Source organism: Macaca mulatta, chromosome X (assembly GCF_049350105.2).
Source record: "Macaca mulatta isolate MMU2019108-1 chromosome X, T2T-MMU8v2.0, whole genome shotgun sequence".
In the NCBI taxonomy this organism is placed as follows: domain Eukaryota; kingdom Metazoa; phylum Chordata; class Mammalia; order Primates; family Cercopithecidae; genus Macaca; species Macaca mulatta.
In genome coordinates, this window is record NC_133426.1 from 49,950,244 (window position 1) to 49,972,152 (window position 21,909).

The 21,909-nt window shown below is 41.6% G+C and overlaps 1 protein-coding gene across 5 annotated transcripts in view; it reads left to right on the plus strand.

Annotated features, from left to right (window-relative positions):
• CLCN5 (chloride voltage-gated channel 5) overlaps positions 1-13,820 on the plus strand; it is a 160,525-nt gene extending 146,705 nt beyond the window's left edge. For all 5 annotated transcript variants that reach the window (XM_015127412.3, XM_001083302.5, XM_001083186.5 and 2 more), the window contains 6 exons: positions 585-665; positions 934-1,476; positions 3,267-3,453; positions 4,726-5,124; positions 5,280-5,496; positions 6,724-13,820. In XM_015127412.3, the coding sequence (XP_014982898.1) occupies positions 585-665; positions 934-1,476; positions 3,267-3,453; positions 4,726-5,124; positions 5,280-5,496; positions 6,724-6,814 (1,518 nt within the window). In that variant the 3' untranslated portion in view covers positions 6,815-13,820. The remainder of the gene's footprint in view (positions 1-584; positions 666-933; positions 1,477-3,266; positions 3,454-4,725; positions 5,125-5,279; positions 5,497-6,723) is intronic.
• Positions 13,821-21,909: the final 8,089 nt, after the last annotated feature.

The window sequence follows — 21,909 nt, forward strand, 5'->3', positions numbered from 1 at the left end:
TCCTAGTCCCTTTCCTTGCCATATCTTAAGTCTTCTCTTAAAAACCTAGTCACCTCCCTATTTCTGTGTCCACAGGTTATTAGGCATGGAGTAGGACACAGGGTATGGGAGACTCTAAATACCTATTGCATGAATTCTTGCAGCTGCTGAATAACTGTGAACCAATTGTGACTTCAGTTTTATGTCATTAGCGCCTTCTTGAACATCTCATTTAAAAAGCATTCCTTTACAAAGTGCTATATAAATACATCACTGTAAGTACATCATTTAGATGGTGAACAAATAGGTCTAGAAACTCAAATGCAGTTACTGAATTGGGAGTATGGAAGATGGGGGGCATAGTTTAGCATAAAGCACATGGCTAAATGAATTACAAAGGAAAGGTCCTCTTACCTGGTCAAGCATGTGAACTATGCATGTGTATTCAAAATTCAGCATACAGTGTTTGAATTTTGTTTTTGATGATATGGAGCATATGAAGGTATTTTTAAAAGTTCAGTAACTACTAACATTTCTTCTAAAAATGTGATTGAGTGGAGGAAAGCAGCATTATTCTATCACTAATTTTGAGTTTTGGATTGTAGGTCTTGTCGGCTGCAGCAGCAGCTGGTGTATCTGTAGCCTTTGGAGCACCTATAGGTGGAGTATTATTCAGCCTTGAAGAGGTAACAACTTTTCATTGTACAGCATGTGCATGTTTTTGTGTCAGGAACTTTGTACACTGCAGCGCAATAATTTTGTACATAATGTACAATATCTGTGTATATCCCAGTCCCTGAGTACTCTCCCCAGCTTGGTGCTTTACCATGTGACTAGAAATCCAATGGGCAGTTTTCATCCATGAGTTGACTCTAATGTCTGCAGCACAGCTTTTCACCTGAAACAGTTTCTATGTATTGACTTGAGTTTGCTTTCTCACCTTCTTTCTTCTAGGTCAGCTACTATTTTCCCCTCAAAACATTGTGGCGTTCATTCTTTGCTGCCTTGGTGGCAGCATTCACTCTACGCTCCATCAATCCATTTGGGAATAGCCGCCTGGTACTATTTTATGTGGAGTTTCACACCCCATGGCATCTCTTTGAGCTCGTACCATTCATTCTGCTGGGCATATTTGGTGGTCTGTGGGGAGCGCTGTTTATCCGCACAAACATTGCCTGGTGTCGGAAACGAAAGACCACCCAGTTGGGCAAGTATCCTGTCATAGAAGTACTCGTCGTGACAGCCATCACTGCCATCCTGGCTTTCCCCAATGAATACACTCGGATGAGCACAAGTGAGCTCATTTCTGAGCTGTTTAATGACTGTGGCCTTCTGGACTCCTCCAAGCTCTGTGATTATGAGAACCGTTTCAACACAAGCAAGGGGGGTGAACTGCCTGACAGACCGGCTGGCGTGGGAGTCTACAGTGCAATGTGGCAGCTGGCTTTAACACTCATACTGAAAATTGTCATTACTATATTCACCTTTGGCATGAAGGTGAGGAATTCTTTTGGGACTCAGTGGCTGCATGCGTGGCTGTGGGTTTTGGAGGGCAGAGCTCAGGTATCATACAATCCTGATAGCTCATATGGTGCTTTCAAATCCCCCTCACATTATTCCCCCACCCCTAAAGCCTCTTTTACCCCACATGTTCTCATAATTTGCTATACAGTTGTACCTCTCTCTCAAATTGTCTAAGCCTTAAGCTATCCAAATGCCAGCCTCAGTGATGAAATTTTAGGAAGAATATTTTCTCCTTTTCTGTGGAAAACATATTTTGCCACTCAAAAACGATGGTGAGGTATTTATTCCAGTACGTTTTATATTAAAATGATATCTGGCCAGCACAGTGTTACTCCTTATAGGGTGGCTTGAAGCAGAGAAGTTGCTGGGATTCGACCATTTTGACTGCTAAAATGGCAATTTCCTGTGGTTCAACCCAATATATAGCTAAATATAGTTTTTACAGTTGGTATCAATGTTCAATTGTCAAGAAGTGGGATCCACTTCACAAGTTATCCTTAGTTAATATTTAAGCTATCAAAAGTGGACATCAGGCTGGCATGTTTTACTTTCAGTACCTGTTACTATTTCCATGTTTCAGAAGAAGCCAGAAAAGAAAATTTGTTGAAGTATTTTCCTCCTCCTTTCTAGGTTTTTGTTTGTTTCTTTTCTTTAGCACCCTAACTACCAAGTTACTTTCCTCTATTCTCTAGAGAAATGGAGATTCAAGCCAGAAGAGATAGCAACTCAGTTTAGGCATTACTGTAATCTCTAAGATGACGCCATCCATCCCCTCAATACGGGGAAGGGATGGAGACCCTGGGAAGTTTTGCAGTGCTTCTTCAGTTAATTTTCACCTCATGCCTGCATTCTTTCACTTAAAGGGAATTTGTAAGCCATCAGAACACCAGATTCAAATGCATTCAAAAATCAAACACAGGCTGTTTAAAAAGAATCTGCTGTTTTGGTTGTCCTTATCATCATTTCCCTCTCTCAGTACAGAATACTAAGAATTTACTATAGTATCCTAGGAGTCAAGAAAAACAGTAGGGAGATAGATGAGCTTTCCTTTTTTGGTTAATCATGTAGCCATAGTCATGATCTCATTAAAACTTTTTGATTGTTTAATCTTTCTTGATATTGTTACAAAATAGACTGAAACTTCATGTGCTATATCCTTTTTGTGTGAGCAATGGGCTAAGATTCAATATATGAGCATGGTTATGAGCATTCCATTTAAATCCCAGCACCAGTCTTCACTAAATCTTGACCTTGGGTGGGCTACTTAACCTCTCTGAACCTTAGATTCTTTGGCATTTGGGAATAATAATACCTGCCTCCTGGGGTTATAAAGAACCCATGAATCTTGCATGTAGAGCATCCAGCATAGAACATGGTAGGTACTCAATAAACGGTAGTCATTGTTGATAAGAATTCAAAATTGGTGGAAATGTCTGCATATATGAGAAACTCCATCTATTTTCCTTTTTCTTTGGGAAAGGCCTAATTTCTGCCTCCAGTTCTGTGTTGGTCTGGAGACTTCAGGCTCTTGCCTGATGGACCCCGAATCAGGGTAAGCTTCTTTGCAGTCGTCCTTGCCTGCACGTCCCAGAGAACCTCTAGTCCCTGTAGTGTTACACAAATCTTTACAGCCACTTGCTAGCATAGTGCATAGTTAAATTGTCAATGGCCTGTTTGCTTTGCAGAGGGTCAGTCCTCCAGCCCTTGCCATGTGCCAAGCAATCATCATTTCTCACTAACAATCTATTGCTTTCTCTTCGCAGATCCCTTCTGGCCTCTTTATCCCTAGCATGGCTGTTGGTGCTATAGCAGGTCGACTTCTAGGAGTAGGAATGGAACAACTGGCCTATTACCACCAGGAATGGACCATCTTCAATAGCTGGTGTAGTCAGGGAGCTGATTGCATCACCCCCGGCCTTTATGCAATGGTTGGGGCTGCAGCCTGCTTAGGTGAGTAGTGTTTGCATTAATTTCAAAGAAGTTGCTACCCAGGTGACATACAACAGAAGAGTTTATTAAACACAATTGACTGTAGGAAAATTTAAATGCCCATCACTTTCCAGTTAAGTTTGCCATTTTCCAAGCACATTAAGAAAGCATCTGATATACAGATGAGGAAACTAAAAAAAATAAAAAATAAAAATCATAATCATAATAAAAAAAAGGGAATTCTACTCTCTCATACTGGGGAAATAATCAGAAATTTGGACAAAGATATCTGCACAAGAATATGTATCATAGTATAAGAGCAAAAAATTACAATCAACCTAAATTTGCACATGAAGGACTGGTTAAATGAATTATGGTACATCCATATGATGTTATACAATGCAGCCTTTAAATATGATGTTAATATGTTTAACATCTTAAAATATAATGTAAATATGTTTAACATCTTAAAATATGATGATATATAAATTTGTAATAATATGCAAAATGTTCCCAACATAAAGTAGAGGGGGAAACATGGCAGAAAATTAAACATATAATGTGAGCTCACTTATTTAAAAACGTATGTTTTTTGCATAGAAAAAAACGTGAAAAAGTCATTCAAAATTTTTACTCTGCTTATTTATCAGCAGTGAGCTGATAAGATAGTGACTTTCTTTTATATTTTCTGGATTTTCCACAGTGGGCATGTATTTTCTAATTAGGGAAAAGAAGCAACAGAAAAATGAAAGAACAAAGAAACAAGAAGGCATCTTGGACTGGACATAGTAGCTCACACATGTAATCCTAGCTACTTAGGAAGCAGAGGTGGGAGGATCGCTTGAGGTTAGGAGATTGAGACCAGCCTGGGCAACATAGTGAAACCCCAACTCTACAAAAAATAAAAAGTTAATTAGGTGTGGTGGCATGTGCCTGTAGTCTCAGCTACTCAGGAGGTTGAGGTGGGAGGATCACTTAAGCCTGGGAGATGGAGGTTGCAATTAATAGTGATAACGCCGGTGCACTCTAGCCTGGGTGACAGAGCACAAAACCTGTCTCGAAAAAAGAAAGAGGAAAAAAGAAAAAGGAAAAACAGAAGGCTTCTTGTAGATGTTATTTTGAGAACTCTGAATCGTGTCCATTGTAACCTTGCTTTCTTGCGATCTCTGGAGTCTGCACAGTTGTAGGTGAGACCTCATTGTTTCTGGTAGGTCAGCTTTTCCTGGAAAGGCCCATAATTGTAAGAATCCTGTATTTTGCCTGCCTGAGTAGACTGTGTCTATTTCTTTGCAGGTGGGGTGACTCGAATGACTGTGTCTCTTGTTGTCATAATGTTTGAACTGACTGGTGGCTTAGAATACATCGTGCCTCTGATGGCTGCAGCCATGACAAGCAAGTGGGTGGCAGATGCTCTTGGGCGGGAGGGCATCTATGATGCCCACATCCGTCTCAATGGATACCCCTTTCTTGAAGCCAAAGAAGAGTTTGCTCATAAGACCCTGGCAATGGATGTGATGAAACCCCGGAGAAATGATCCTTTGTTGACTGTCCTTACTCAGGACAGTATGACTGTGGAGGATGTAGAGACCATAATCAGTGAAACCACTTACAGTGGCTTCCCAGTGGTGGTATCCCGGGAGTCCCAAAGACTTGTGGGCTTTGTCCTCCGAAGAGATCTCATTATTTCAATTGGTAAGGATTTCAGAAAGGGGATAGTGGAATCCACTGTGGAACTCAATAAGTATGCATGAAATGGGGGAAGACAGGGAAGAGGGGACTGGTTAGGAGCCAGAAGGATAGAACTAGCACGTCCATCTTCAATTTACTTTTTCTTTCTGTTTGAATAGAAAATGCTCGAAAGAAACAGGACGGGGTTGTTAGCACTTCCATCATTTATTTTACGGAGCATTCTCCTCCATTGCCACCATACACTCCACCCACTCTAAAGCTTCGGAACATCCTGGATCTCAGCCCCTTCACTGTGACTGACCTTACACCCATGGAGATCGTAGTGGATATTTTCCGAAAGCTGGGACTGCGGCAGTGCCTGGTTACACACAACGGGTAAGAAGTCTTGAGTGAAGGCAAATTGGATTGTGGGAGAAAAGAGAATGCAGAGAGAGAAAGAAGTAGAATCCAGTTTAAATGAACATTAGTAGCACTTTTAGGACTTTTTGAAGCTCTGAGATGAAAGTGGGTAGGTTTTCAAAATCATAATTAGTGTAAAAGGAGTCTGGGAAAGAACATGTGTTTGAGAGATATGAACTGCTGGTTGCATCTTATAAATAACTCAGTTCCTCCCTGACAAAGGAAACAGCTGTGTTTTGTGCATAGGCAGCACTAAAATTACAATAGCATCAGGTAGTAGTATATTTGCTGGGTGTTTGTTCCCTGCAATCTCCTTGTTATTATTACGTGAGGATGAGAAAGCCAAGTTTCAGTGAGGTGAGATTTATACAAGGTTCCCTAGCTAACAAATAGTAGAAAAAGGCTTTAAACACAAGTCTCTGACTGCCAAACCCAAGGCTCTTTCCTTCCTGGGATAGTTCTTATCCAGTAAAGGGAACCCTTCTATTTTTATTGGAAAAGAAGGGAGGTTGAGGAGAGGGGTGGATTTTTTTCCCAAACATGTTATGTTAATCCAGCAATTATATAAGAATTTCACCTCTGAAATTTCTAAATGATGTGACAGATGCCTTGCAGGATTTAAATCAATAAGGGGACTTCCCTAACTGGTTCATTTAACATCTACTGAATCCCTGCTCCATGTAAGAAGGTATTCCACTAGATTCCAGGGAGACACAAAAATGAATAAGACTCTTCTGTGCCCTCAAGGAGCATGCAGTGTTTTAGGGAAGGCAAGAACCTAGCAGTGGTTATAGTACAATAGCAAAGAAGACAAGTGCCACTGAGGAGGCCTGCAAAGAATGTGTATGCTGTTGCTGTGAGGAGGGCAGAGTTCCTGCTGGCTCATAGAATCAGGGAAGGTGCTCTGGAATAGGGGCGTTTGAATTGGGCTGCAGTAGATAAGATTCAGATATGTAGTGAAGAGTATTTAAACCAGAGGAAATCACAGGGTCTGAGACCTAGAGGTAGAAACACTTGCATACGTTGAGGAACCCACACATCATCCTATTTGCCTGGAGCACATGTCCTACTCCTGTGATCCCATACTGGAAGGGCAGCTAGTGATCAAAGACAAAGTTGAAAAGGAGGACAAGTATCACCTTTGGGAATGCTATTTTAAGTACAGATTTATTTTTGTTTTGTTGTGTTGTGTTTGTCTTTTAGGCGATTGCTTGGAATCATTACCAAAAAGGATGTGTTAAAGCATATAGCACAGATGGCGAACCAAGATCCTGATTCCATTCTCTTCAACTAGAATCATAGAGTTCTGGATATAAAGCAGGAAGGACATTACAGACCATGGATATGTTTTATTAACTGGGTACCCAAAACATATTTTCCATATTTGGATGGTGAAGTCACATTAGTGTCTTGTCTCTTTCCTACAAGTTAACCAGTTGCACTACATAATCTCTGGAAATTAATTTTCTCTTTAGGAGAAATTACAGTTAGGCTTCCATGATGTTACATTAGGAAGATCTCATGAAAGAATAAATAAGATTGCTGTGGTTTAATTATATTTGGTTTTTTTAAAGAATTTTTTAACTTAAAAAGTAGTTAGCCAATATGCAATCACTGAAAACTATGCAAGAAAAATTCCAGCCGTCCTGACCTATAACCTGTAGGAAACCGATGAAAACGTCACTCTTTTGGGATCTAACTGTTGTTACTGGAAGACAAAGTGTAAACTAAGGGGCTTTGCTTTTTCAAACCAGAGAAAGGAAAGCCAGAAGGAAAAGAGTAATGGTATTTTCTAGACTGTGAAGATTCAGTTCAAATGTTATCCTTGTTCCTGTTACAATATTTAGCATTATTAGTTTGTTATGTATGTATGTTCATGTTAATTTTAATTTTGATTATAAGACAATGCTGCTTTGGTTAATCTCTTCTAAATGAATTTAGAGAGATTGACTTTTATAGCTTGCTTGTTCCTGGTACTCTTTTGAAGTGCACAAAGATAAGTTATAGAGCTTTCTCCTTGTCTGCAAAAAGGGTAATTTTCCAGGTGGCATTTGTTAGCTGGTACACAAGGACTTTGCCATGAATTTGCTAGTAGCAAGGAATTATTTCTTCCAGCTTCCTTGAAATGAATAATTAGTAAACTTCTAAGCAAAGTCAATGAGTAGGAGTTTCACATTTTTGTGAGGTCCTAACTAATTCTCTTACCCAGATGCCACCTCCATGAATGATGGTGCTTTAGGCTTCTGGAATATGTAAGAACAGCAAAGGGAACCAAGTCTAGACTGCATACTGGTAAACCAGGGAAGATTCAGAACTGCATCTGCATCCTCATGCATTCCTTTGTAAAGACCACCAGTACTAAAATAACTGGACACCTCATTGCACCTCCCAGCGATAAGTACGTGTAGCAGGCCAGTGTATTGTCCCCATGAGCATGAATTAGGCTTGGGATACTTCCAAATATATTCAAGGTGTTGGAACAGGATAGGCAGCTGTGACTCCTTCAAGAGTCCTTAGAATTCTAAATAAAATGCAGAGCCATCCTAAGACCCAGGAGTATGGACAAGGCCTGGTGACACCAAAGGTGCTTGTATCCAATTGAAAAGGTGCCTGTCTCAATTTCATACCACCTTGATTGCAGTTAAAAAAGAAAAAAATCACACTCTGGGGACACTTGGTGGAATTACAGAGCCACCATCATCATTCTAACCACTATTTCATTTTCTGTAATTTTACCTATGTGCAATTACTCCCCCTCCATTCTGTTCCACTTCTTATCCTAGTACCAAATCCTCTGTTTGGGGCTGAGCACTGCTCCTGGTTAATCATTCCTACTACAAAAAAATAACTCCCAGGCCTAGTTAAATTGTAAACCAAGGCTCAGCAGTCTCCCAACACGTGGACCAGAGGTGACACACAGCCATTTTCTTTGCCATGTGGCCCCGTTGCTGCTGCCATGCCTCCATTTCCACACTGGATGCCTACGGCAGTGAGATTTCACTGCCGGGGTAAGAGTTCAGCCTGGATCATTTTATAGCTCTGTTCCGAGCACTTCCCACCATCCTTCCAGCCCAGAATCGGTGGTCATTCTGCATATTCCCACCAACCCTCTACCCCCAAACACTTCAGTGTACCTCATTTTAAGAGTTACTGATCCCTGATTCTAGGACATTTTTACCCCTAGTTCTTATCTTTCCAAAATCTGAAATTCCTTTTTTGGCTCAGAACTGGGTAGCCAAGGGTTATTTTATTTTTATCTTTAAAATAATCAAGGCGGTCGCTAGAGTTTCTCCTTGTGAATAGATCACTCTAGCACTTTAATGAAAAAGAAAAAATCTCTCTGGGATATGTTATATCATAGTCATGGCTCAGTAACTATGTATTTTGTCCTTTCCATGCCACTGATTCCTTCATATGAGACTATTTGACTGACTACCCTGTATATTGTGTAGAAATCAAAGTCCTTATCTGTACCTTTCTGGTCCAATACCTGTCTTATTAGTTGTCCTTCCCCACTAAAGTTTGCAAAACAGAAAATGTTACTATGTCTGGTATTTAATGACAATGAAAGGTTTGGTCATATTTCATAGTGCAGTAGCGATAAGGAGGGTGTCTTAAGTTTGCCTTTGTGTTTCTTCTGGGCTTTGTTCTTGATTTTAGACAGATGAGCCAGTGTTAAGGTGCTACTTCAGAAAATACATTCGGGAAATCAGATAACACTGTGCCAAGGTATACTTTGTAGATGCTAAGCACTGATTGGCCCTCCAGAGAATGACAATATCCCTTTGATACCTCACTCCTGATCAATCTCATTCATTAACTTCAGCTTCTCAGGAATCCTTGTAGCTTATATGCTAGAAGTAGCTATAGTATATGGTATCCACTATACATCCAATCCTATGGTTTGGCTCAAAGTTTGGCTAATTGCGGCTAGAGCTCTCAACTGCTAGCTCAGCACCTTGACACTCTGTTTCTTGTCTTGTGGAAAAGGAAAATGTTCTTTCTGCCATTGCCACTTTAACAGTTGGACATGCTTAAGCAACAAATACAGCCAGTACGGAGAGGACTGTCAGTAGCATCAAATGGCCACATACCTCAATGGCAGAAGACTAGATGGTTTGTGATTTAAAAATTAATGAGTCGAGATGAGACTATTTTGGTATTAAATGAGAAAATTGCCTGACACAAGGGAAGGGTTTACAAAAGAATGCCAATTAGTGTTTCAACGGAGTTAGGATTTTCCAAGGAAGAGTAGCTGGTAGCCATCCAGGGATAAAATGAATGAGAGTCTATAGATTTGTAAAAGTGAAACTACTATATTTTGTATCTTCAAATCTTCAATTTAAAGAATTTAAAGAACCTGAAACAGTTAATGCGTGATTCGTTATATTGAAGGGAAAAAACAGGGGACTGATAATACAAAATAATGGCAACTTTAAAGATCATTTCTACTTGGATGTTTGGTTAGAAACATATTCCAATGCTCTCCTCTTTCTCTGGCCACAGCATCCTGGCTCAGCCCAGCTGTGGAGTAGAGGTGGTAAGATCCATAGAACAGATATCCTCTGGTAGATAAGCTGACATTGATGATACTTTGAATTTGCCAGCTGGTGAAGCAAACGATTAATTTGTGATTGAACTGAAAAGCAGTTGAATTGTTTTGGCACCAAAGGCTGAATCTAAACCCTTTACAGGAAGAGCAGAGCATAGTATACATTTCTTAGCAAATCTTCAATTCTGTTTGAACATGATGAAGTAACCAGGGCTTAGTGAGATCTAAGGCCATGAAGTAATTCACAACCAAGAGCTTATGAATGCATTAAGGTGTGAGGGGGCAAATATGTTTTCAAAAACTTCGTGTGCAATAGAGTCCATTATAGAAATTAACCACTGCTGTATGTTTTAAGTAGTTCAATCACCTGTTGCGGTTTGGTCTTGATTTTCGTTTATTTTGCTAAGTGATGAGTAGGAAGATGTACTTGTTATCCCACACTATCTCTTGTTTTGTTTTTTTTTTTTTAAATAATGAACAGTGCAATCTTTGAAGTTGAGTTTTTAATAATGATAGCGAAGACAATGGTGAGAACTTGAAACAGCTAGCATATTTTTTATTGCCAAAGTACTTACTGATGACTGACCACACTGTTTTGTGAGGAATTGGGTCCCCTACACTGGATCAGAGCCAAATGCAAGCCACCCATCAGTTCAGAGGAAGCAGGAGAACATCTTTTGGGTGGTTCATAGAACGTTGAGCTCTTAAAAACCCTGAGAAAAATTAGGAATTTAGAAAGTAAGTGGGAGGTAGAATATTGAGTCCTTTTTAAAAAAAAAAAAAAAATAGATGTCTAAATATGTGGTCTGAACTTAAGTGTCCTAAAACTTTGATTTTTTTTTTTTTTTTTTTTTTTTTTTTTGAGAAGGAGTCTTGCTCTGCTGCCAGGCTAGAGTGCAGTGGTGCAATCTCAGCTCTCTGCAATCTCTGCCTCCCGGGTCCAAGCAATTCCCCTGCCTCAGCCTCCCAAGGAGGTGGGACTACAGGCGCATACCACCATGCCCGGCTAATTTTTGTATTTTTAGTAGAGACGGGGTTTCACCATGTTGGCCAGGATGGTCTCGATCTCTTGACCTCGTGATCTGCCCATCTTGGCCTTTCAAAGTGCTGAGATTACAGGCGTGAGCCGCTGCACCCAGCCAAACCTTGATTTTTTTAGCCACCTCTGGGATTGCCTGGGTTCCCTTTGGAGAAGAAACTAAGAGTTATGGCCATGGAAAAAGCCCTGGTAAGAAAATGTTTGAATGGTGTAAGATGGTGGAAGGAAAGCCATCCCACACCCCTATAACATGTTCTGGCATTTATAAACTGCTTGATCGTGTGCCCCAAGGGGAAAAAAGTCAAGTAATCCTCCAAAGGCCAGGCTTTCTACGAAAATGAGTGGTTCAAAGCAGTGTTTGGCTCAAGGGCAGTCTAGTTTTATGGATAGGGCCGACCTAAGACATGTGCTCATGAAGAAATGTGGTATCTGTTGCCATTTCCTTAACTATAAGGTTTAGATAGACTGTCTTGAATTTTGATAGCAATTTTTTAAAAATATATATTTTTGCCTCCTCGTATGTCCTTATTATATATAGAAAAAAAAAGTGAGAGTTCCTCAGATCAGAGCTCAGGAGCTGTGTCAATTTGAAGTTCAATCGGTGTAGTTGTTGTGAGGTGATCGCTGACTCTGCTCTGTTTCATATTTCAGTTGCTTGCTCCAAGGAGAGAAGTTCTGAGAACAATGGCTGTTAGCAACTTTAAGTTACTCCCCAAACGTTTGCTGGCCATATTCTCATTTCTAAACATCTGGATCTGGGTAAAGGTTTGAATAGATGTAGGGAACAAAATTGGTTTTTCCATGGTGTAGTCTAATTTTGCCAAATCACCCAAGAAAGAAAGTATATGACGTGTGGAGTTTGCATTTCTTGGATGGGACCTATCAGATCACCCAGCCCAGTCTTGCAGTCATAAATTCCTACCTCTTAGTTCCTGCCAAAGGGCCTTCAGCCTCTGTGTGCACACTCATTGAATGAATGCTTTGCCTAAAATTTGGCCTTTTGAAGAAAAACAGTATGTAATAATATAAAAATATGAGAGTTAAAAAAGATCTCTGCCTCTCCTCTCTGCCTCATCCACCTTGCCATTTGTCTTGTTCTCTTTCTCTCCCCACACCATGCCCTGAATTCAAATTTCTCTTTGTTTTATTACAGGCATGTTGTTTTGAATGTGGACTTTGTGGGAGGGAGATGATTGTTCTGAGAACAGAAACTGGAAGATACTTCTGAGTTGATGGGACCAACAGGGCTTTGCTCCTCTGTGAGGGCCAAAGCCATTGATACTTGTCGGGGGTGATGAGGGCTTTAGCATCTCAAGGCAGACATATGAAGTATTTACTGCTAAATTGTATTACCTACTAGTTCAAATCTGTTGGAATTCAGGGGCAGTCTAAGATTTGGTGAGTGAAATGCCATCTGGCAAAATTGAGAAGAGGGTGTGGCCTGAGAGGGGAATGTTCAGCCTCAGTATCACATTAAGGGTACCTCAAAATACATGGTCCTTCTAGCTTGTTCCTTTTCCTCCCTCCATTTCACTTTGTCCCCTCTTCTTCCTTTCTCTCCCATTGTCCTGCCTTTTTAGCACTCAGCTTTTTATATAAGTATGTATTTACTTTTTATTATGTATTTGGTCCTTTAGGACTATGTGATGATTAAGAATTTATTCCATTCAAGATTTTAAAATGATGTGTTTAATATTTTGTTCTCTTAAACTGTCTTTTGAAGCTATGCTGCTAACCAGGTATAGGCCAGAAAGGAGGTGGCCCTGTCAGTACCTTGGTCACATCAGCTAAGGGGGACAGTGATGTCATGTGGGTGACTCTTCCTCATTTGACCAAGGCCAGCCTCCTGCTCTTACCTCTGCCCATTCATTTCTGGCTATGGGAAAACTACCACCTGTTGGGTGAGCCAATGAGGCCAGGAAGATCAGAGGGGCTGGGTTACAGCCCATGGGCCACTATTTGAATTTCTCTGTAGTAAGCGCTTTGTAGGGCTGGCTCCAACTGCAGTAGCCAAAGAAAACCTGTCTGACTCGACATTTTAATGCCTGAGAGTTGGTGAAAGTTCAGCTGAAGCTAATGTCTAGACATCAGCAGTAAGTAGGCATCCAGAAAGTAGCTTCAACCAAAGCTAATAGAGCCCAAGTTTCTGCAGGAGGTTTGGTGCTGAGCTGTCCTAGAGCAGTTGTTTATCTGAGTGTTGCTATCCCTTAGCCATGCTTTCTTGGCTTTGTTCTCGCCTGTTCTTAGGCATAGCCTGAACCAGAGCTATGGCTCACTGCTCGCTTTAGTCTACTCCCTAGTCATGTGGAACAACATAGTCTAAAAAGGAAGATGTGGACTGGGGAGTTAGGAGACCTGATTTCTATTCCCTATGCTTCTACTAACTAGCCTCGAGATCTTAACCGCTCTGTGCCTCAGTGTTCCCATCTGCAAAATGGGGATAGTGTTAATTGCCCTACCTACCTCACAGGGTTGTTGTGAGGATAAACTGAGACAATGAATTCAAAGTACGTTGACAAGTAAGTGCTATGCAAATTGTAAGAAATGGAAACAATCATGTTAAAGGCAATGGAATGGACATTGGCAGAAGGGTTAATGGATTGTCCAGCCCTTTCTCTGTGTGGCTTAAACCCAGGTCGCCATTGCTTTATACATTTCCACTTAGCACAGATTTGTAATTATGCATGTAATAAAGCACAGCCTTATCCACCCTGGTGTCTGGTGTGTTTTTAAAGACCCTAAACTTGGTAGCTATTGATTTCTGATCAGAAAACCACAGGGGCAGAGTGGAAGGCTCAGGGGAGGGTAGCATAAAACACAACTGCAAACCCCTACTGGCAGGCCCACTGCTTAAAAAGATTTATTAAATACTTATTTTCACATTTACAGACTCAGTAATACTCTTTACCGTAAGGAGGCAAATGAGAGGCAGCTTGCGTTTTTGGAGATGTTCCAGATACCCAGATACCTCATTCATTATGGCTACTTAAATGTTCCTGTCTCATACATTGGTGATACTTTCCTGATGATGTGAGAATTGACTGGGAGTTGTATTTTTCTCTCTCTTTGAGCTCTTAATGATGTAAGGTCGCGGGCTTTGACAGGCCTCTTGCCTACAGCTTCTTTGTACAAGGCAGAGGATGGGTGACCAAAACGGTCCTCCCATGAGTACTAGGATTCTTAGTACCCTCTTTATGGTATATTGGGATTAAAATGTCTTCTGTGTGAAATCCTCTGAAGTTACCCTGTAGATTAAAGTGGGGTGAGCTATGGGGAGGTTGTTGTATCTGCAGACATTTTCATGCCTTGCTGGAACACGGAAAGCTACACTTTGAAGTACAGCTTTCCTACTTTCTCACTCTATTTTTCCTGTGTCTGACTCCCCCACTCCCTCCTGCTCTTTGTTAGCCAGACAGTACTAGGAAGACAGTGTACCATGTATCCAAGTTTTACTTTAAGAATTTCCCTAGTTGACATTTGATCACACTTGCACTGGTGTTGACTTGATTTCTTGTTGCTACTGAGAACTTTAATGACTTTGGCCTAGTTGGTATCATTTCAGGAAGGACACCTCTATGTGAAAATGACTCCCTCGTAGGGACATGGATGCAGCTGGAAACCATCATTCTTAGCAAACTATCACAAGAACAGAAAACCAAACACCGCATGTTCTCACTCATAGGTGGGAACTGAACAATGAGATCACTTGGACTCGGGAAGGGGAACATCACACACAGGGGCCTATCATGGGGAGGGGGGAGGGGGGAGGGATTGCATTGGGAGTTATACCTGATGTAAATGATGAGTTGACGGGTGCAGCACACCAACATGGCACAAGTATACATATGTAACAAACCTGCACGTTATGCACATGTACCCTACAACTTAAAGTATAATAATAATAAATAAATAAATAAATAAAAGAAAATGACTCCCTCATAAGCCTAAAATCCCATGAAATTTCAGTTATTGATGTTACTTATCATTTTACTGTACCCCTTCCACACTACCGTCATTCCTGCCTCTAATCTCTATACCTTTTAAGAAATAGCAATACATCTGTTACCAGCTATCAACAACTTGCTATGAATCAGAGTGTCATGTCTAGTCACTATAGAGCTCAGATAAAAGTTGCTTTGATGAAATGTGAGGTACAGACCTATCCGTCATCTCTTATAGGCGCAGCCCAGAGAAAAAGCTGGAAATAGCCACCAGATGTCAGTGCAATCATTAAAATACTGATGTGGCTGAGGTCCGGCCGGAGGGGAACTGTGTCTGAGGGGTAGGCAGGGCAGAAAGCGTTAGTTCATACATGTAGCTAGGTGCTGGGAATGCAAAATTCAATCACATGAGTATTTCTTCCTTTATCAGACGTTCTCTTAATGTACATAATACACTTTATGCTTTTCTTATTGTTTTTAAAGAAATCAATCACAAGGCAGTCCCTGCCTGTGAGGAGCTTACTGTCCTGGTATCTGAAAGTTGTATTTTCTTTTTCAAAGCAATGTTCCAGGTGAAAACAATGAGGAAAGAAGGGCTCTAATTCCTCCCTCAGTAGGGGAGGCCATATAATTTGCTTTATGACTGGGGCACTTTTGATAGTGGGAGGGACCACAGGCATAAACTAGGACTCTCCCAGGGCAACCAAGAAGTACAGTGGTTCTGTTCCTCAGGGATCTTCAGCTCCTGTCCTTTGGACTCTAACTCCAGGCCTTCCAAGCTCCTTTCCTAGCATCTCAGACTCTGCCCTCCCCTTGAGCTCCCAAGGCCCCTCCCCTGGACTCTCTTTCCTCCCTCATAATAAGCACTCTCAACTGCTACTGGGATCTGGGATAAGAGAAATGCTCAAATAACCTCAAGTAAAAAATTCATATCTCAAAAACAAAAATAGAGCTCTGAGCAGAGAGTAACATTCAGGGTAAGAGGTTCACTGGGGCCTCCTCAAGCTGCCAGGTTGAGGATTTTCCATACCTATATGTTGCCCACTGCTAGTGTCTCTAAATCGACCATTTGAGCATCTTCACCCCAGAGGTTGCAGGTGGAAGAGAAGGTAGAGAAGATGGAAAAAGCATAGGATTTGATACCAGAGGACCTGGACTCAAGGTTTACTACCTTGAGGAATTGGCTACCTTTCTTTCTTTTCTTTTCTTTTTTTTTTTAATTATACTTAAGTTCTAGGGTACATGTATACAACGTGCAGGTTTGTTACATATGTATACATGTGCCATGTTGGTGTGCTGAGACAGAGTCTCACTATGTTGCCCAGGTTGGTCTACAAAGTCCTGGGCTCAAGCGATCCTCCCGTCTTAGCCTCCCAAAGTGCTGGGATTACAGGCATGAACCACTGACCAGCTACCCTCCTTGATGAAACAAAACTCAGGATCTCTACGTTTGGCCTTGGATAAGCAGTCTCCTCTTGAAAAGGGGCTTCTGCATCTCACAGTATGGCTTTGTGTTCCACAAGATTCTCCTTGCCTTGGAGGCAGTTTTCCTAGTTACCTCATTGGCCTAGGGGTGTGGTGGAGATCACCCCCTTTTTAATATTCTGGCTCAAGTGTGCTTCCAGAGCCCAGCTGAACTGAAAGTTGAACTTTTCATCTAAAAGTCTGGGAAAAATGAGACAGAGCCATTGTGATGTGCCGTGAAATCAGCCCAGCTCACCCATATTGGTGGCTCCCAAACCTAGCTGTGCATCAGAATCATCTGGGTATTAAAAACGAGATTCCTGGACAGTTTGGCTTCAGACCTTGACCTAGTATTTGGAAAACCCTGGAAGAGCATTCCAGGCTTCATCTCACCCTAAAGTCTTATCAGCCTCCTGTGTATGGGCACCATCTTAACACCTGCCACCACCTGAGAGAACTCATTGTCCTACTTGTTCACTATTGTATCCCAAGCATCAAGTGTAGTGCCTAGCACAGAGCAGGACCTCAGAGAATACGGTGCTTGCTGAACGCTGGCTGGCGGTGCAAAACAGGACTGCTTAGTTCCTGTTTCCTGCCTGGAGATATGTCTCTTACCTGGTCATATACCACCTTCTGGGCACACCACACTTACCCAGCCACAGGGGATTCTGATTCTTATATTACAAGTCACGACCTGATCATCACCACTGAAGTACAACCCTGTGTGGGTGTTGGAGGGCATCTCTCTCCCACCAAAACGTTTCCCGACTATTTTTCCCTCTGAGACTCTGAACATGTCTCTAAATCAGGGCATGCCAGGTACACTCAAACCAGTCTTGTCATTTATGGTTTTCAAGAGGGACACACTCACTTTATTCCCCCCTGCTCCAACTCCCATTTGGCCACATCTGAGCCTGCAAAGACAGAAAACCCTTGCCCCAGAGATCACCCAGCCTGACAAAGTCACTTGCACCCCATCTGCCCTCACCTTGTCCTCAAGCATGATGCCTCTTGCTAGTTCTAGTTACAAAATAAAAACTCCCTTGTCTATAAGTGGTAAACAAATATGGCTGTGTGTATGTAGAAATGAGGGTTGTCTTCATTAGCAAGAATATACCGGAAGTGCTTTATTACACATCCTTGAACTTTACTACAATCCTGCAATATAGGCAAAATATGAAGAAACCAAGACTTGGTTGTGATTTGCTCAGTAACTCAGAGGCAGGAAGTGATGTAACAGAAACTGGAACTCGATGTCTTTGACCCCAAGCCCAATTATCTACTACTAATTTTGTGGCTCAGTGCTTCTGTTCATCCTGAACATTTTCAGGCCAATTTATGGGAAGAAGGTAACAGAAGCTTGCCTGGTGAAGTTGGGCAGTTGGCCTAGTGTTAGAAATTTGCTGTGGGTAAGAATCTGCATAGAGACATATAGATGATTAGAAACAATTCTAGGAAGGGGATCTCCAAAGAGATTTCTTTTAAAATGTGAATGTGAAGAAATTGAGAAGCAGGAATGGGTAGGGGATGAGGAGCAGTGTCTGGAGTCCTGTATTAATTTGTCTCCCTTAGTATTACTTGGAGTTTTACCAAGAGCTTGTATTACTTTTCTTATTTTTTAGAAGTAAAGATGCAGGAAAGAAAATAATATTTTTGTATGTGATTGTAAGGATGTGTTCATCTCATCAATTGGAAGCTAAATTTGTTTTTCCTATGAACCAATGATGAACAATGAAAACTAAAGCCTCAGGTCCAGTAAGTGGATGTTATGACGAGAATTTCCATCCCTAGCAGGGGGGCCATATGACTCATGCAGGCATCAGGGGCTGTTTTCTCTCATAATCTAACACAGCAGCCAGAATTATCCTTTTAAAACATTAATCAGATCATGTCACTTGCCGGATTTGAAACCTCTTGGTGACTTCCCATTATATCCAAGGCAAATCCAACCCCTTCCCCTGCTCTCTGAGGTTTTCCATGTCCTTCATGTGGTATGGCTTGCTAACCTGATGTGTTGAAGTGTGTCCTCCAAAAATTCATGTTGAAGTCCTCATTATCTCAAAATGTGACCTTATTTGGAAACAGTGTTGTTGCAGATGTAATTAAGTTAGAATGAGGTCATACTGACGTAGGATGGGCCCCTAATTCAATATGACTGTTGTTCTGATAAGAAGGGGAAATTTGGATGCATGGAGAACGTCATGTGAAGATGAAGGCACAGATGGGGTGATGCTTCTACAAGCCAAAGAACTGCAGAGATCACCAAAAATCCACCAGATGCTGGGGGAGAGGCGTGAGACAGATTCTCCCTCCTAGCCCCCAGAAGGAACCGACTCTGCTGACACCTTGATCTTGGACTCGTAGCCTCCAGAACTGTGAGACAGTACATTTCTCTTGTTGAAGCCCCCAGTTTATGGTACTTTGTTATAGCAGCCCCAGCAAACTAACGTGCCTCCTCTTACCACTTACCCTCTTCTCTCACTTGCCCTCAGCACAGTATCTTTTTTTTTTTTTCCAGTTACACACACACACCAAGTTTATTCCACCCCAGGATCTTTGCACTGTATGTTTTAGTTTTCTTAAATGTACTTCCCCCAGACCTTCACATGACTGGCTCCTTCTTGTCAATCAATTTAAATGTCTTTTCTTACAGAGGGCTTCCCTGACCGCCCCCCCACCCCCAGCCATTTTTAATTGCATCATGCTCATGTTTTTCTTTGGAGAAGTCATCATTATCTGGTATTTTCTTGTTTGTTTATAGTATATCTTCCCCAATTACCATGTAAGTTCCATAGGCTTTTTGTTTGTTTGTTTCAGAAATGGGGTCTTACTCTGTCACCAAGCTGGAGTGCAGTGGAGTCATAGCTCACTGCAGCCTCCAACTCCTGGGCTCAAGCAATCCTCCCACCTCAACTTCCAAGTAGCTGGGACTGGACTGTGGGAGTGAGCCACCACACCCTGCTAGTTCCATAGGTTTTTTTTCACCCTTATATCCCCAGATTCTACTTAGACTTACCAGACACACTATAAACATTATAAATATGTATTGAGTGAATGGGAAGAATTCTTCACTGACAGGCTCATTCATTAAACATTTATTGAATCTCTGCTATTTGACAGCTACTATGATAGAAATTGACATACAAAGTCTAATAAGATAGGGCTCCTGCCCTTTGACTTCCTAAAAGGCTGTGGCTCCTGCCAGGTTCCAATACTGGTGTAGTAGAAAGAGCATGGGCTTTGGAGTCTGACAGGCCTAAGTTCATATCCTAGCTCTGCCACTTACTAGCTGTGTGGTCTGGGCAAGGCACCTAACCTCTCTGTCTCTCAATTATCTCTTCTGCCAAATGGAGATACTAATACTTAACCCAGAGAACTGTGGTAAGAAATAACTGAGATATGTAATGTGTGTGAAAAGCTTAGCAGTGCCTGGTTGATACCCAGTAGGTTCTCAAAAAAGGGAATTTCCCTTTCTACTTCCCTCTAGTGAGATAACCAAAGCTCCTCTTCTCACAGCTGTCTGCCTCTGTGGAGGAAATTAGCAGTTCTCCAGGACAGCAGTAGAAATAATTTGGCCTGAGGGGAGCCCCCGGCTTACTCCAGTGCTCTTATTAGGGATCCCTGAGGAGCCATTCAGGTGGAGGTGCCCCATGTTGGAAATAAACACCCAGCGTATTTCTCTTCATGCTCCATATATGAGGTAGCCATTCATTCATTCATTTGTTCATTCATTTATTCAGCAGCTATTTATTGAATGTATATTCTGTTCTAGGCACGGTGCTGAGTGCTAGGAATATAGCAGCAAATAACAACACAGACACGGGCCTCGTCTTCACAGTACTTGCAGTCTAGTGAAGTTTTTGTTGATTTGTTTTCCCTGTATGCCTCCAGTAAATATTTATTGCGCCTGGCAGTTCTAGGCTTTCTCTGGCTTGAGAAAATGGTGACTATGGCAACAAGACTTTTATCATACCACTACCAGCCATTGCCCCAGATGACCAAGTGGCCCTGGATCTGGCGCAGGCGGAGAGAAAATGTTTGTCCTTGGAGTTTTACAGGCTTAGGAACTCTCTGCAATTTATTCTTAAAAGTTCTACATATTGAGTGCTCTGTTTCAAGCACTAGACTTCTTGCTTCACATCCATGGTTTTGCTTAATCCCCCACAACAACCTTGAGAAGTAGATACTGTTATTAAACCCGTTTATGTCAGATAAAGGAAGGGTATGCCAGTGGGTAGGTGAAGTGACTTGCTCTGGGTCACACAGATAGTAAGTGGTGAGATGACATTCAAGTCCAGAGCTGTATGACTCCTGAGTCGTTTTCTACAATACCACAATGTTTCAGATATTTCCACAGGATATTTCTGCAAAGGAAGCATTACACAGGGCTGCCTTGCTGGAACCTAGGAGAGCCCTTGAAAGAAAAAGTAAAGGCCAATCACACTCAGTTTATAGATGGGAATCCTCAAGTTTCCATATCTTCTTGTATTAGTTATCTGTTACTGTGTAACATTCTTACCACAAACTTAGCAGCTTTAAACAACACACAATTATTACTTCACAGTTTCTGTGGGTCAGGAGTCTTGGCATGGCTTAGCTGGGTCCTCCATAAGGCTGCAGTCAAGGTGTTGGTCAGGCTGGTCTCTCATCTGAGGCTCAACTGGGTAAGAATCCACTTCTAAGCTCATATGATTATTGGTAGCATTAAATTCCTTGTGGGCTACCACACCAAAGGCCTCAGTTCCTAGCTTGCTGTTGACCAGTTGCCACTCTCAGTTTCTTGCTGTATTAGTCAGGGTTTTCCAGAGAAAAAGAACCCCTAGGATGTGTGTGTGTGTGTGTGTGTGTGTGTGTGTGTGTGTGTGCATATGCATGTGTATATCGAGAGATTTAAGGAATTGACTCATGTGATTATGGAAGTTGGCAAGTTCAAAATCTTCATGGTGGTCTGGCAGGCTGAAGACCCAGGGAAGAGCTGGTGTTGCAGTTCTAGTTCAAAGGCCATGCGCTGGCAGAATTCATTCTTGCTCTGGGGAGGTCAGGATTTTGCTGTATTCAGGCTTTCAACTGATTGGATGAGGCCCACCCTCATTAAGAAATCTGCTTTACTCAAAGCACATTGATTTAAATGTTAGTCTCATCTAAAACCACCCTCACAGAAACATCCAGAATAAACTTTGATCAAATATCTGGATACCATAACATAGCCAAATTGACACATAAAATTAACCATCATTACATTAGTGTAATGTGGAAAACTAAAAAAAAAAAAAAAAAAAAATTAACCATCATACTTGTCACAGTGGACCTCCCCAACATGACCACTTGCTTCATCAAAGTCAGCAAGGAAGTGAGTCTCCTAACAAGAGACACCTTGCAAGATTATGGAACAT